The sequence below is a fragment of the Mustela nigripes genome, chromosome 7 (genome assembly GCF_022355385.1).
Source record: "Mustela nigripes isolate SB6536 chromosome 7, MUSNIG.SB6536, whole genome shotgun sequence".
Lineage (NCBI taxonomy): Eukaryota > Metazoa > Chordata > Mammalia > Carnivora > Mustelidae > Mustela > Mustela nigripes.
The window spans coordinates 132,379,611-132,394,032 of record NC_081563.1 but is presented as its reverse complement, the minus strand read 5'-3'; the positions used below and the strand labels follow the sequence as shown (position 1 = coordinate 132,394,032).

Genomic DNA, 14,422 nt, shown 5'->3' with positions numbered 1-14,422 from the left:
TTGTCTCCAGGTTGCTGGGGACTTGAATTGACTTCTTGCTCAATTGAATCACTCACTCAGTGGAGACAAAGAGAATTAATGCTTTGTGCTGACTCATATTTGAATCAAAGCGTTGGGGAGTCTGTCTGCCTTGTGTGTGGAAAGAACCAGTGAGAGGCTCTGTCACCGAGCTTCCTATGACTTCTGAAGATAAGAAGCTGCAGGAATATATACTTTCGTTTGAACTTTTATAACAAATATTTGTTCTAGTGCTAAGTGCAGGGCTGCTGGGGGTGTGAGTGACAAGTCTTAACAAGTGGCCTTATCCCAATTCCAGAAATTCCTCCACCGGATTCTAATTTTATATACAATCCTAAAGTGCCAGGAAACATGCCAACTCAGTCCCTGTTGGTGTATATGGATGGACCAGAAGTGATCGGCAGTCCCCTTGGCACCCAGACGGAGCTGGATGATGCCGTGTCGATAAAAGGGACCAGCACCGTTCCTTTCAGAGCGACGCAGGAGAAAAACATAATCCAAATAGAAGGATATATGCCCTTGGACTGCATGTTTTGCAATCAGACCTTCACACACTCAGAAGACCTTAACAAACACGTCTTAATGCAACATCGGCCGATCCTCTGTGAGCCCGCGGTCCTGCGCGTGGAAGCGGAGTATCTCAGTCCCCTCGATAAAAGTCAAGTGAGAGCAGAGCCTCCCAAGGACAAGAATTGTAAAGAAAATGAAGAATTTAGCTGTGAAGTGTGCGGGCAGACCTTCAGAGTGGCTTTCGACGTCGAGATCCACATGAAGAAACACAAGGACTCTTTCACGTACGGGTGCAGCGTGTGCGGGAGAAGGTTCAAGGAGCCCTGGTTCCTGAAAAACCACATGCGGACGCACACGGGCAAGGCGGGCGCCAAGAGCCGCGTGCAGCAGGGCGCCGAGAGCCCGGCCACCATCAACGAGGTGGTGCAGGAGCCCGCGGCCGAGAGCCTCGCCTCTCCTTACAAAATCTGCATGGTTTGTGGCTTCCTCTTTCCGGATAAGGAGAGCCTCCTCGAGCACAGGAAAATGCACACCAAAGAGCCGGCTTCTGGGGCCGCCGCCGGGCCCCGCGCGGACGCCCCGCCGGGGGGGACGGCGCCCCCGGGGGACGAGCTCCTGCAGTTCCTGAGGCTGAGGCCCGCCTCGCACCCCGAGAGCGGCCGCAGGCCCCCGAAATGGATACCTCAGCTCGACCCGTTCACCACCTACCAGGCCTGGCAGCTGGCGACCAAAGGGAAGGTGGCCGTGTGCCGCGAGGTGAAGGAGCAGCCGGGCCAGGACGGCAGCACCGACAACGACGACTCGTGCTCGGAGAAGGAGGAGCTGCTGGAGATCTGGGGCGCCGGCAAGAGCCACGCCGACGGCGCGGGGAGGGCCCGGGCGGGCCGCGGCGGCTGCGCCGGCCTCGCACAGGACAAGGAGAAGCCCAGAGCCGGCGGCGGCGAAGTGCCTTCGGCGGAGGCCGAGCCGAAGCTGTCGGGCAGCAAGGAGAAGCCGACGCACTGCGCCGAGTGCGGCAAAGCCTTCCGGACCTACCACCAGCTGGTGCTGCACTCGCGCGTGCACAAGAAGGAGCGCCGGGCCGACGCCGAGTCGCCCCCCATGGCCGCCGACGGCCGGCAGCCCAGGACCTGCTCCCCCGACCTGCCCGCCGGCCTGGACGAGAGCGGAGCCGTCGAGCGGGAGGGCGGCTCCGAAGACGGCTCCGAGGACGGCCTTCCCGAGGGGCTCCATCTGGGTAAGCCCCTGCGCCCGTCGCAGAGATCGCGGGCCGGGCCGGGCCGGGCCGGGCCGGGCCGGCCGGGGGTGGGGGGGGGACGCCCGGGCCGCTGGGGTCGCCCAGGGTCGCCCGCCCGTCGCGAGCCCCGCAGCTCTCAGGGCCGTGATTCTTCCCCGGGTTTCTTCCCGCTCTGAACCTGCTGTTGCGCTGTCTTTGGTCCCGGCGGCCACGCCAGCCTCACAGCGGCCTCCCTCGCGCATCGGTCCGGGGCCGTGGTTCCGACCTGGGGCGGTTTTGCCCCCAGTGGAATCTGGCGGTGTCTAGAAGAATTTTGGGTGTCCCGGTCGTGTTAGTGTGTGTGCGGCTGACACCCGGGGGGAGGGGGTACCAGGGATGCCGAACCTCCGACCGCGGCCGGGCGGCCCCCAGCCCGCGAGTGTGTGGCCCCGGTGCCGGTGGTCTTGGCTTCAGGGTTTGTCCTTACATGCGACCCGCAGACCCACGACCCTGTGCTCCCAGACCCAGCTCTCCTGCGCTTCCTCCTCCGCACGGTGCTCTCGTGGCCACAGAAGGAACCGGGAATGATTCTCAGCCAGAGCAAGGGTATCTTTAGAGAAACTGATGCTACCTGGTACCCTGTCCTCTTTATGTCTGCCAGGCTAGTGTTTGTTAACAGCTCGGGAACTAAGAGCATTTGTGTGTAAAATAAAAGGACTGAACGCAGCAAAGATGGTTTAAAGGCATCTCAAGTGCTCAGTCAGATTTGTCTTGTATGAATGGCTTTTAGAGGACATAATGGCTGGAAGCTCAGGAACTTTCTTTTTCTTTTCTTTTCTTTTTTTTTTTTTTTTAAGGTTTTATTTATTTATTTGACAGAGACAGCGAGAGAGGGAACACAAGCAGGGGGAGTGGGAGAGGGAGAAGTAGGCTGCCTGCTGAGCAGGGAGCCTGATGTGGGGCTCCATCCCAGGGCCCTGGGATTATGACTTGAGCTGAAGGCAGCTGCTTAAGGACTGAGCCACCCAGGTGCCCTGGGACCTCTCATCTCTTGAGACCTGGGGACTTATCCAAGGCAGAGGATCCCCCTGCTGTGTTTTAGGTCTTGCCTATCTGCACTTGAACCAGAGGTGCTTCTGTCTGTTAAATAATATTTTGTTTGAATAAAGGCTTGGCTCCTTGAAGGCAGTTAAAAGAATTCCTTGCATCAGTTGAGGCCACCCAACTGAATGGTGGGAACGTGACTCAGTCTAAGAGGGATGTCACCATTCACAAAAGTGGTCTTTGGTTGAAGCAGACGCCGCTGCCTTCTTTGACTGTAGCTTGATGGTATGCGGCTGGCTTGTGCGAACTCGGGTGTGAGACTCAAGGTGAATTTGACCACGTCGTACCCTGGACTCTTCATGCTCCAAACAGTGTCAGGTCCTTTTTGCCATCACACAAAGGATGATGTTCCTGATGAGGATTTTAGGATGTCTTGAGTTTCAGGGAACACAGGAAACCTTAGCACTTAGGATACTGCAGTCTTCAGAAATCTAGAAAACCCTATTATAGGGTCTTCATGACCTCATAGAACAAAGGCCTTGAACACAGGCCTGTTGTCTTCACCGTGGTTCCTAGTAGTGTCATTCTCGTTCAGGGACATGCCGTAATGGGGAGATGGTTGGGTCTGTGAGCTGCCCTGTTGCCCTGAAAGAAAGGAGATGGCTGGTTTCCTTCTGCCAGTAGGTGGTGTGGGCAGAAGAATCAGGTGGCAATCTTGGTCGTCAGGCGGATAGAATGCCCGTAGCTGGGAGCGCCACGACTTGCCCTTAGTCTGGTTCTGCCACTGCATTGTTCTGTGGCTGATTACATGTTGCTTAACCTTTCTTTGCCCTGATTTCTTCTCTCTGTTCGCAAAATTGGTTCATCGACCCTCGTATTCCACCTCCCAAGGATAATTTCAGCAGCCTCTTGATAAAAAGTTTGCAGTCCTCGTAGGAACTATAAAATCAGAGGCAAAGCCCAAAGAGCAGGGACCAGGTATATGTGGACATTTCATGTCCTTTATGTTCAAACAGATGCATGTCATAACTTTCTGGATATGATGCAACATACCATAAATCCTGACACATACTAGGGAGTAGGAAATTGCAGTAGGTTCAAATTCAGCTCGATGGGTGTGATTGTAAGACAAAGCTGGGCCTTCTGTATTTAGAGAATTGATTTTCCTAAGTTTGTATTACAATGTGGTGGTTTAGATTTATCTTCCTTTTATTTACTATCAACCTGGCTTTCTTGAGATTGACTTTATAGGATCAAAAGACAATTGTTTTTATTGTTGTATACTTATTGTATATTTATAACAATATAAATTGTTATTTATTTGTTCAACTTCATAGTAGGTTTAATAGTGGTTGTTCATGTGATTGTTTTTTAAGTCTTCACCATCAGTGGTTGTCTCTGCCTGTTTACGGTGTTTAGAGGTGTTTAGTGGTGGTTGCCTCCTGTGGGGGGGAGTTCAGGGAGGGGATCATGCAGTCCTGTCTGTTGTATTGGAGGCTGCCCATGGTTGGCTGCTAAGCTGCGTTTTAAAATTTATAAACTAGATCTACATAGTCTAAAATGCAAAATGGGGGAAGGAACAGGGAAAAGAGGCCTTTTTAGTTGGAATTAACAGTTTTCAAGGCAAAAGAGCCAGTTTGGTTTTGCTCAATTTTAAGAGATGACTCCACTTCCTGGTCCTCGTTGTGGTGCATGTAATAGTCTTCGGTAAGAGGAGGTTTATCTAGAACTCTTAACAAGTCATTTTTATGGGAGCGGGTATCTTCACTGTAGCAGATGTCACGGTCTTTCCGAGGCTGGTGGTGGGTAGTGGCGGGTGTAATCCTCCTGTCATTAGTGTCCCCCGCGGGCCTTCACTGTGTTGCAGCCCAGATACACCGGCCCGGTTGTTGCAGAGATTGAAGTATATGGTTTAGGCCCTTGTCATTTGGGCACAGATTTTGATTGATCTCACATTTATTTTTGGCCATGTGAGTGCTTGTGAATGATACACTTTGCTTTCCAAAGCGTGCTAAATTTTGACAAACTTTCTTAGGCATTTGACCTAGAGCCCAGACCTTTTATTTTCTTTAAAGATTAAGTTGTGCTTGCTACCCTCTAGTGGTAGCTGGCCCAATCTTAAGACAGACTTCTTTTCCCTGGTGGTTGGGGAAATTGGCAATTTCAATTGGCTGAGTTTTCTAAATCAGTTATCCCGAAGCACTGGGTTATCCCAGCCAGTGTCTGTAGGTCCAGCTTTAGTCTGCCGGTTCCTGCTTGTTGCAGACATGCTGGGAGAACAGAAAGTTGCCCTTGCATGTCAGTCTGTTACGATCTTTCCTGTGATTGAGGCAAAGGAAGGACTGAACCCGGGACACCAAATTCTGCCGTACTCAGAAAACAAAAACAAAACCTAGAAACAGGACACACGTGTTATAAAAAGCTTCCAAAACTTCAGTCAGTCTCAAAATAGCATGTGGTGTGTTCTGTCCTTTCTGATGTACCCCAGCACTGATACAAAAATTATTTTCTGCTTTCCAAAAAAAAGTTTGAAAAAATCAAGAACACTTGATGTCACCTTGTCTTACTTGTGTACTTGAGCTGTCTTCTTACAGAAATATTTTTTGTTTCTGCTTTAAGATAAAAATGATGATGGAGGAAAAATAAAGCATCTTACATCCTCAAGAGAATGTAGTTATTGTGGGAAGTTTTTCCGTTCAAATTATTACCTCAATATTCATCTCAGAACGCATACAGGTAAGGAACTTCCTAGATTTTCTTAATTCTTACTAGCTCAAAGAATTACGATGTAGCTTTGTGTCTTGGCTTCTTTTTATATTGTTCAAATATTCTGTTAGGCCTCTGCAATAGTTTAATAGTAAGTGTGTAGTATGTTGATGGCAGCTCTCATTTTAAGTCTGTTAGTGTCCGTGTAACTTGAACTATTTCTGTTTTGAAGTTAGTTTCTTACTTAGTTTCTGACTACTGTATCTATCCTCTTATCTTATTAAAACCTCTTCAATGTTTTTTAATGCCACAGCTGCTTCTATATTAACTGTTATGATTTAGAAGGCAATGAGAATGTATTCAGTATTTTCTTTAGGTTTAGAAGCGGCTGTAACATAGTTACGGTTCCGGAGGCTGGGCAGACTTGAACGGTCTGTCTTCCACTCACTGGCTGTGCAGCCCTTCTGTGCCCAGTCTTCCTAGCTGTAAAAGGATAATGATACCCTGTGCCATAGGGCTATGATGAAGGTTAAATAAGTTTAAAATGTGCTATGTTTAAAAAAGTCGAAGACATGTATTTGCATTTTCAAGTATTCAGTAGAGTAAGGGTGATTAAGTGAGCAACTTGAGAAAAATCCTGGATACGCAGATTTGTAGAGAGAGAAGGGAAAAGTTAAGACCCTATATTATATTCCCTCCTGGCAGTTAATTTTAGTTTCCAAAGATGGATTTTGATGTTTTTCATGACCCCGTGTGTGACACAGCGGCATTTCTTGTTTCAGGTGAAAAACCATACAAATGTGAATTCTGTGACTATGCTGCAGCGCAGAAGACGTCTCTGCGGTATCACTTGGAGAGACATCACAAGGACAAGCAGATCGATATTGCCGCCGAAGTCAAGACCGATGGGAAAAACCAGGAGACCGAAGATGCACTACTAGCCGCTGATGGTGCGCAAACCAAAAATTTGAAAAGATTTTTTGATGGTGCCAAAGATGTTAAAGGCAGCCCACCTTCAAAGCAACTTAAGGGGATGGCCTCTACCTTTCAGAATGTTCTGGGCAACGCTGTCCTCTCACCAGTACACCGAGATACTCAGGATTTCAATAAAAATGCAACTGATGACAGTACTGAGAAAATGGGCAAAGCGCCTGCCCCCTCGTACTTGGACGTGTTGCAGAAGAGGGCGCCAGGTGACCCTCAGCCCCCGGAGCCGGCGTGTCGGGAGGAGGCGGGGGTCCCTGCGCGCGTGGACGGCAGTGCGGCCCACGGTGCTGGCGGCAGCCCCAGGGAGAAGCCGGCGGGGACGGTGGCCGACGGCAAGCACAAGCCCGGCGGGGACTGTCAGGAGAAACCTCTGAACCTGTCCCTCGGAGCGCTTCACGGCTGCCCGGCCATTTCTCTGAGCAAGAGTTTAATCCCAGGGATCACCTGCCCGTTTTGTACCTTCAAGACCTTTTATCCCGAGGTTTTGATGATGCACCAGAGGCTGGAGCACAAATACAATCCCGACATCCACAAAAACTGCCGGAGCAAGTCCCTGCTGCGCAGCCGGCGCACGGGCTGCCCGCCCGCGCTGCTGGGGAAGGACGTGGCCCCGCTGGCGCACTTCCCCAAGCCCCGGGCCCGGCCCGCGCCCGCGCCGCCTGCCAAGGCCGCACCCGCCGACCGCGACCGCGGGAAGCCGGGCCCCGCCGCGCCCGCCAGGCCCCCGCCGCCCCCGGGGCTCGACCCCAGCACTTTAGCGCCCAGCAACCTGAAGGCGCCCCGGCCGCCGCACCAGCACCTGCACCCGCAGCCGGGCGGGGCGCAGGGGGCCGCCCGGCAGGCCGAGCCAGCCCTCCCGGAGAGGGGCAGGAGGCCCGAGGCCAAGCCCCGGGCGCCCGGCGCCTCCGCCCCGTCGGGCCCCGGCGCCGCCAACGGCTGTGCGGAGCGCCCCTGGGCACCGCGGGGCCGCGACCCCCAGAGCGGACGCCCCGCCGCCGAGCCCGGAGAGCCGCTGCCCAAGCGGCCGCGACCCGACGCCGAGCCGCCGGCGCCCGCCTTCCGCCGGGCCTTCGAGCTGCCCAAGTACCACGTGGTGCGCGGCCTGCAGTCGCTGCTGCCCGGCGAGTGCGTGTGCCCGCCGCCCGCCGCGCTGCCGCCCAAGCCCCGCGCCTCGCCCGCGCCGCTCTTCGCCTGCGGGCCCGCCGCCGAAGGTGAGCCCTGGCCCGGAGGGATGGGCCCACCCCGGCCTGGGGACTGGCTTTCCAAGCCCCCCACGAGCCCCCGGCCTCACTGACCGTCCCGGGCCCGTCCGGTCTGGGGTGGTCTATTCTGGGGTCGGAGCTGGGGTGAGGTCTCTGCTCTCCACGCTGAGGTCCTTCGGAGCCGGACCTCGGCTCCTTGGCCCTTGGCTGTGTATGCGGCTGCCAGTGTCCGTGCTAACAGGTGGCACCTCGCAGTGACCCTCCTGTCCCCCTCTTCCCAGGGAGCATGGGCCCTCCACCCACCAGGAACAGAAAGTGTAGGAACCCCAGTGAACAGTCTTTTGACCAGTTTGGATGTTCTAGACTCACGCTGCCTTATTTTTAGCCTTTGTTAAACATTAAGTGCATTTGAAGAGGGACACCCTATCCCTGAAATGGATAAATTGTTAAAGTAGATTTACTTTGGAGTTCTCCGCGTGGAAATGTTCTCAGAGCCCCTGCTTCCTCCTGGCTGCACTCCCTCCAGGATGGGTGGTGCAGACCTGGGCATGTAAAGAGGTAGATCAGGGGGCGCCTGGGTGGCTCAGTTGGTTGGACGACTGCCTTCGGCTTAGGTCATGATCCCGGAGTCCCGGGATCGAGTCCCGCATCGGTCTCCCAGCTCCATGGGGAGTCTGCTTCTCTCTCTGACCTTCTCCTCACTCATGTTCTCTCTCACTGTCTCTCTCTCAAATAAATAAATAAAATCTTTAAAAAAAAAAAAAAAAAAAGAGGTAGATCAGGGTGTCCCAGGACCTTTCCCACTTGGCAGACTTGAAGAAACCACTTCCTTTGTCGGATGTAAGTCCTGCTGGTGTGTGCAGCTCCAAAGAGAAATCTGTTTGAAACCTCTCAGTTTGTATTAATTTCCAATTGAGGGTTCTGTGGGTGACAATACTCTTATCAAGGATAGCTTGATGCCATTTGATCTGGCAGGGACAGCAAATTAAAAAACAATTGATTTCACACACACCAGTGAATTTCATAAAAATTGTGATAGAATACTAATTTTTGCAGTTTTTTTATTAAAACTATTTTTCTTCTTACCAGATCTTAAAATGTTTAGGAGTCAAAACTTAGCCTTAACTTGAAGAGTCTGGGCTCTGTGTTGAAATCAAAATTCTTTTTTATTTATTTATTTTAATTTTTTTTATATTTTTAGAGAATATTTTTAAGTATTCTTAATCTCAGATTCATAGCCCCGAGGTTGAGAGTTGCACACTCCACCGACTGAGCCAGCCAGGTGACCTGGAAAAACCCTTTTTTAAAATCAGCATTTTTTTCTCCTTTTCCCCACAGTTTTGGTTTCTGATGCACATAAGTTTAAAATACTTTATGCTACCATTTTTTCTTTTTCTGTGCCTAAACCCTAGGTCTTGACTTTTTAGTTCTTACTAACCACGGCATAGGACTTAGCCCTATTTTAGCTTTAGTGACTTGAAATTTTATATTAGCAAATATCCTCAGGGCACTTAAAAATGTTTCAGTGGTAATTTGCAACATGCACACAACTGGTGTGATCTGGTCCCATTACCAGTCCGGAATTGTCAGAGTTGACTGACGTCTGAGAATCCACAAACACCTTCTCAGTTACTGAACTTTATTCTAAACACTTTTTCACATTTTTTTTTCCAAACAGGAAAAAGGCCTGTGTCATACCAACACTTGTCTAGCAGCATGCTACAAAAGAGAAACTATGAGAATTTTATTGGGAATGCACATTATCGACCAAATGACAAAAAAACCTGATTTCCTATTTTGGGTAAGAAAGGTGAGCCTATATGATGTGTTGATTTTACTTAATTGAAATAAACCACCTAGTTTATCATGTAGAATGTAAAGTGAAATTACTTTTATTTATATACTTAACAAGATTTATTTATCTTAGAACAGGAGAGCACAGTGGGGAGGGGAGGAAGGGGGGGGGGAGAATCTCAGCGGAGCCCAACGTGGGGCTCGGTCTCGTGACTCTGAGATGCAACTTGATCTGAAACCAAGAGTCAGGATGCTTAATGGACTGTGTCACTCAGGTGCCCCTAATTTTAATTTTAAAGTGTTTCCAGACTTGGAGTGGCTCAGGGTCTGTGGGTATCTGTGATGATGATAGGAGCAATAATATCAGTAGCAACTGGGATTTACTAAGCATTTATTTTATGCTCTGCCTTGAAGGGGTTTATAATTCTGACCTCACTCAGGCCTTCCCACAGCAGGGGACACCAGGCCAGGCATTAGCACCCCGTTCTGTCTAGGAAGCCTTACTGGTACACTGCTGCATCCGTTCCTGTACTGTTGGCGGCTTTGGTGCCGCATTAGCAGAGCTGGGTAGGTGTGACAAGGAACTCAGGGCTTGTAAAGCTGAAAATAATGACGCTCTGGCCCTTTACAGAAGATGTTTGCTGACCGTTGGGCTAGGAGGCCCTGCGTGCGCTTTATAGATGAGGGTACCAAGGCTTGGAGGTGTAACTTGAGCGGTGCCTATGCTGTTTGGTTCTGTCCTGGGTCTGCTGAGCCAGTGCCTGGGTCCCTCTCCCCCAGCCCTCCTGTTGAAGAGCTCGTTCAGAACCTCTGTGCCGCCGCCTCCGTGGGGAGGGGAGGGGGCCAGGAGTAGTTGCGTTCTCACTTCCCGCGGCAGACGTCTGTAACTGTAGAGACACGGAAAACTGGAGCAGCAGCGTCACAGCCGTGCGCGGGGTCGTCTAGTCCGTTCGGAGTGTGGCCCGAGTTTCACAAGACCTACTCGAGGCCGCCTTTACCTCTATGTAGATTGAAGAGATTGGGGCTCATGGATAGATCTGAGTTCTCTCTCGCAGAAACCCTTGTCCTGTCACGTGACTGCCATCTAGCCTCCCGGGCCAGGGCAGGATTTCTCCCTCCGGTTTTCAGGGGGGAACTCGTGGGGCCCATCAGCCTCACATGCGTCTCTACTCACTTCTTTCCCCTCAGACAGTGAAAGTAGAACGAGAGTCAAGTGTTGGCACAGGAAGGGGGTTAAGCCCGTTCTCCATTAAAACAAACGAATGATGTCTGGATTACAAGGGACCGGTCCTTTGTCACCCGTTTCCTGCACTTGACGGCACAGTCCCTCGGCAGCAGCACACTCCAGCCGTCCTGTTGGCCAGGTTTCCCTCGCTTGCGTGTCGGCTTCACTGCCTGCCAAGCTTGAGAGGAGACTCCGGTGTTTATTGCCTCACCCCCTGCTGGGGCCATCCCTGATAAAACTTGTTAGATGTTCGCGGAACAGACATGTTGAACAGACGATGTTAGAAACTTTCGGTTTCTCTTCAGTGACCGTTGGCCTCTGCCAGACTCCATAACTGCTAGGAATTCCGAGTCTCGTAAAATCATCTTCATTAGGTCACTGTCCCGTATGGAGCGGGTGTCTCTGAGACGGTACAGCATCGTGTAGAGTCCTGGTGTCCTGGTATTTTCACTGCCACTTATTTTTTTTTTTAAATAAAGATTTTATTCTTAAGTCTCCTCTACACCCACCTCGGGACTTGAACTTACACGCCCGAAATCAGGAGTCACGTGCTCTGCCCATGAAGCCAGGTTGGGCGCCCCTTTGTGGCGACATTTGAGCTCAAGTGGGAACTCTCTGTGGGCCTCGATCCCCTCCCACTGCCTGTTGTTCTGTTGGTGGCGCTCGTTTGTTGTGGATTTTCTCAGCTGTTCTAACTGTGTTGACCCTTTGTTTCCGTAGCTCGCGATGGCCGTGCGTGCGGACTGTCTGGGAATCGAGTTCGTCCATCCTTTGGGAGAGCCGGCGGTGGAAGCCGTGAAATAAGCTTGACCGTGCCATGCATATAACATACCAGGAACACTACGGTTGTGTAAAGTTGTCCTGTTCACTTTTGTACCAAATAGCAATAAAAACTATAGTTGGAACAGTTGGGTTGTACACAAATGGAGACTGGAAATCTCTATTTTGCCCCTGAATCATATTTTTTTTAGAACCGACCAAATAAGAAGAGGAGTGTCTGGCCTACTTGAGCGCTGCTGGAAAGAAACCGTCTGGGTTGGGGGGTGGGGCGGGGAGAAAGTCTATGATGTTCGCACCTCAGGTAACTGTACATATTGTAAGTTCTAGACCTGCTTGTTGGGATACTGTGTGTGACTTTCCTCTCACGTAGCTCGTCACTTTGAGCGGTTCTGCTACTTGTGCTCTTTTCGTTTAAAATGTATGTTTTTAAAGAAAAAAAAAATGTCTCCAATGATTTGTATTATGTTAAATCCGCCTCAGTCTCTCGTCTTCACAAAATTGTTATCGGAAGTATTGACCCTCTGTGACTGTGTGCTGCTTGTCCTGAGGTCGGCCATTCTGAAACCGGTGCCCTTTGATGGCGAATTTCATTTTGTCAGCTGAGGGAGAGTCCAGAGCCACGAGCCTTTCCTGAAAAAATTGGTGTGGTTTGTGGGGGTTTGAAGTGTATGTGTTTACAGAGAAGCGTGTCCTCCGCAGAGTGGCCACATAGCCAGTAAACACACCAGATTTGTATGTGGAGTTACTTCCATTTTCTATCTTATTAATCATTTCTGTTGGAAAATTCAGGTTGTTTGGCTTTCAGTTAAATTAGTATGTAAAAGAACAGAAGTGCTGAATGATACGTGCGAATGACACATTGGAAGCAGTTTTAAAGGACATGAACGTTTGGGGGCAAATTTTAGGTTTGTATCTGGATGTCTTGCTGTGCCTGGCGTTGGGGTGACCTGTGGACGTATTCGAGTCAATTACAGACACGTTGATTCTGAATAAGGAACTGCTGGCTGAGCCTTCTGGTCATGGGGAAGATGTGATCTTTGCCCGACCTCAGTTGTCTTCCCATTTTTGGTTGTTTTGAGCAGCAACGTTTTTCCTCCATGCATCTGCAGTTTGGGTTTTTTAAAGACAGGATAGCCACCAGCTGGCTTGCTAGGTGTTTTAAACTTTGGTTCCCTTAATACTCTGTCCGTGGCTGAGCTTTTTCAGCAGTACATTGGTTTAGCAACCGCAAAATAGTTTATTAAGAAAACTGTTTCAAAAATAAATTTGCACTGTTAAATTTTCTTGCCCTGCCCTTACGCGTTAGAGCGAGAGTAAAGTCCTAAAAGAATCCTGATTTTTTTTGTTTGTTTGTTTTGTTTTGTTTTCATTATGCACCACGAAGCACACAGAGAAGTCTTAACTCCCGCGTTGAAGGGAGACCTGATTAGAGATCAGTCTGCTGGCATTGCAATGAAGTGCTTTGTATCAGGAAAGTGTACACTATTTACCTTTTTTCCTGTTCACAAGCTGAGCCATATGTACATAATCTAGATTTTTGTTTTCATAGTTTTGCACTTTTATAGTCTATTTTTGAAGATTAACACATTTTGCAAGATGATTGACTTGATCTTTGCCTAATCCGATGAGTGTTGCAGAGGGCTTGCTGTGACTATAAATGTAAATCTTAAAAGGGGATACGAGAGAGGGCTGAAATTTAAACCTGTACTTTAAAAAAAAAAAAAAAATCACCAAATCTATTTGAAAACAAGTCAATTCATGCCATGCTGAAATTTTGGGGGCTTTCATATTTCTCCTTTCTTAACTACATTTCTGAATTTCTAAATGCGTAAAATGTCCTTTTTTCCACAGCCCTTATACTCTAAAATTTTTTGTTTGTTTTTGTTTTTGGTCTATCAGTATTAACTATTGGGATACTACTGGTTTTGTATTTTTTTTTTCCTTTGCAACAACAGTACATATAATAGAGGTACAATCCGTTGGATTTTTGTTTATGTATTTATTTCATTCCAGTTTGATTTATTTTAATTGTTGATACTTGTCAAACAGTAGACATTACTTGTTTTATTTATGATATATTTCAGCTTAAAGTTATGTTATTATATGTGGATGTAAATATAGATTTGGTGTTTTGCAGTCTTGCGTTTTGGTCTTTATTGTGTCACTGGTTTCTGTTTTTCTTTAATTTTTTATAAGTACAATCTTAAGCCTCTAGCGCAGTAGAGCGGTCAGTGTTGCAGACCCTATGCTCGCCGGCAATATTTTGCATCTCCTCCCTCTTCGGCCCTGGCGTTTGAAAGCAAATCTCGGACGTGATTTAGTTTTATCCCTGAGTCCCTAACGGGGCAGGGCTTTCATGATCACGTGCGGCTAAATGGACAATGATTCCTCGTAACCAGCCTCCACGACCCCATTATGTTGTATTACAAGTGGCTTCTCACGGTAAGTTGCAATCAGGACCCAAACAAGATCTACCTAATTGGTTTAGAAGATGGTGTTTTTGTTTTTTTAAGATTCACTTAAAATCTTAAAACCTTAGAGATGAGTGCAGTGGAGGCGGGACAGAGGGAGAGAGAATTTCAAGCAGACTCCACACTAAGCGCACAACCCAATGCGAGGCTCGATCCCATGACCCTGATCAGGACCTGAGCTGAAGCCAAGAGTCAGACGCCTAGCTAACTTGGGCACCAAGGCACCCCTAGAAGATTAGTTTTTTAAAGTCGATTGTATTCTACCTCCCCCTCCATGCACACAACATTTAATTTATTTGAAGAGGCTGGGTCATTCGTCCTGTAGAAGTTTGCACATTCTTCTTTGGGCTTGTTGCATATTTGTGGTTTCATTTAACCCGTTTTCTCCAGTCTCTGTATGTCCTATGGATTGGTGAATTTAGATCAGAGGTTTGAAGTAGATTGGAGCTGAGGTGTCGGGGGAAGGGTC

The 14,422-nt window shown here is 49.2% G+C and overlaps 1 protein-coding gene across 1 annotated transcript; it reads left to right on the top strand.

Annotated features, from left to right (window-relative positions):
* Positions 1-282: 282 nt before the first annotated feature.
* ZNF217 (zinc finger protein 217) lies at positions 283-13,618 on the top strand (the record flags this gene model as incomplete). The annotated part of the gene is made up of 5 exons (XM_059407708.1): positions 283-1,765; positions 5,408-5,524; positions 6,277-7,692; positions 9,362-9,493; positions 11,423-13,618. Coding segments are annotated over 4 exons (3,126 nt in total), but the record flags the coding sequence as incomplete, so codon positions are not given.
* Between the last annotated feature and the right edge of the window lie 804 nt (positions 13,619-14,422).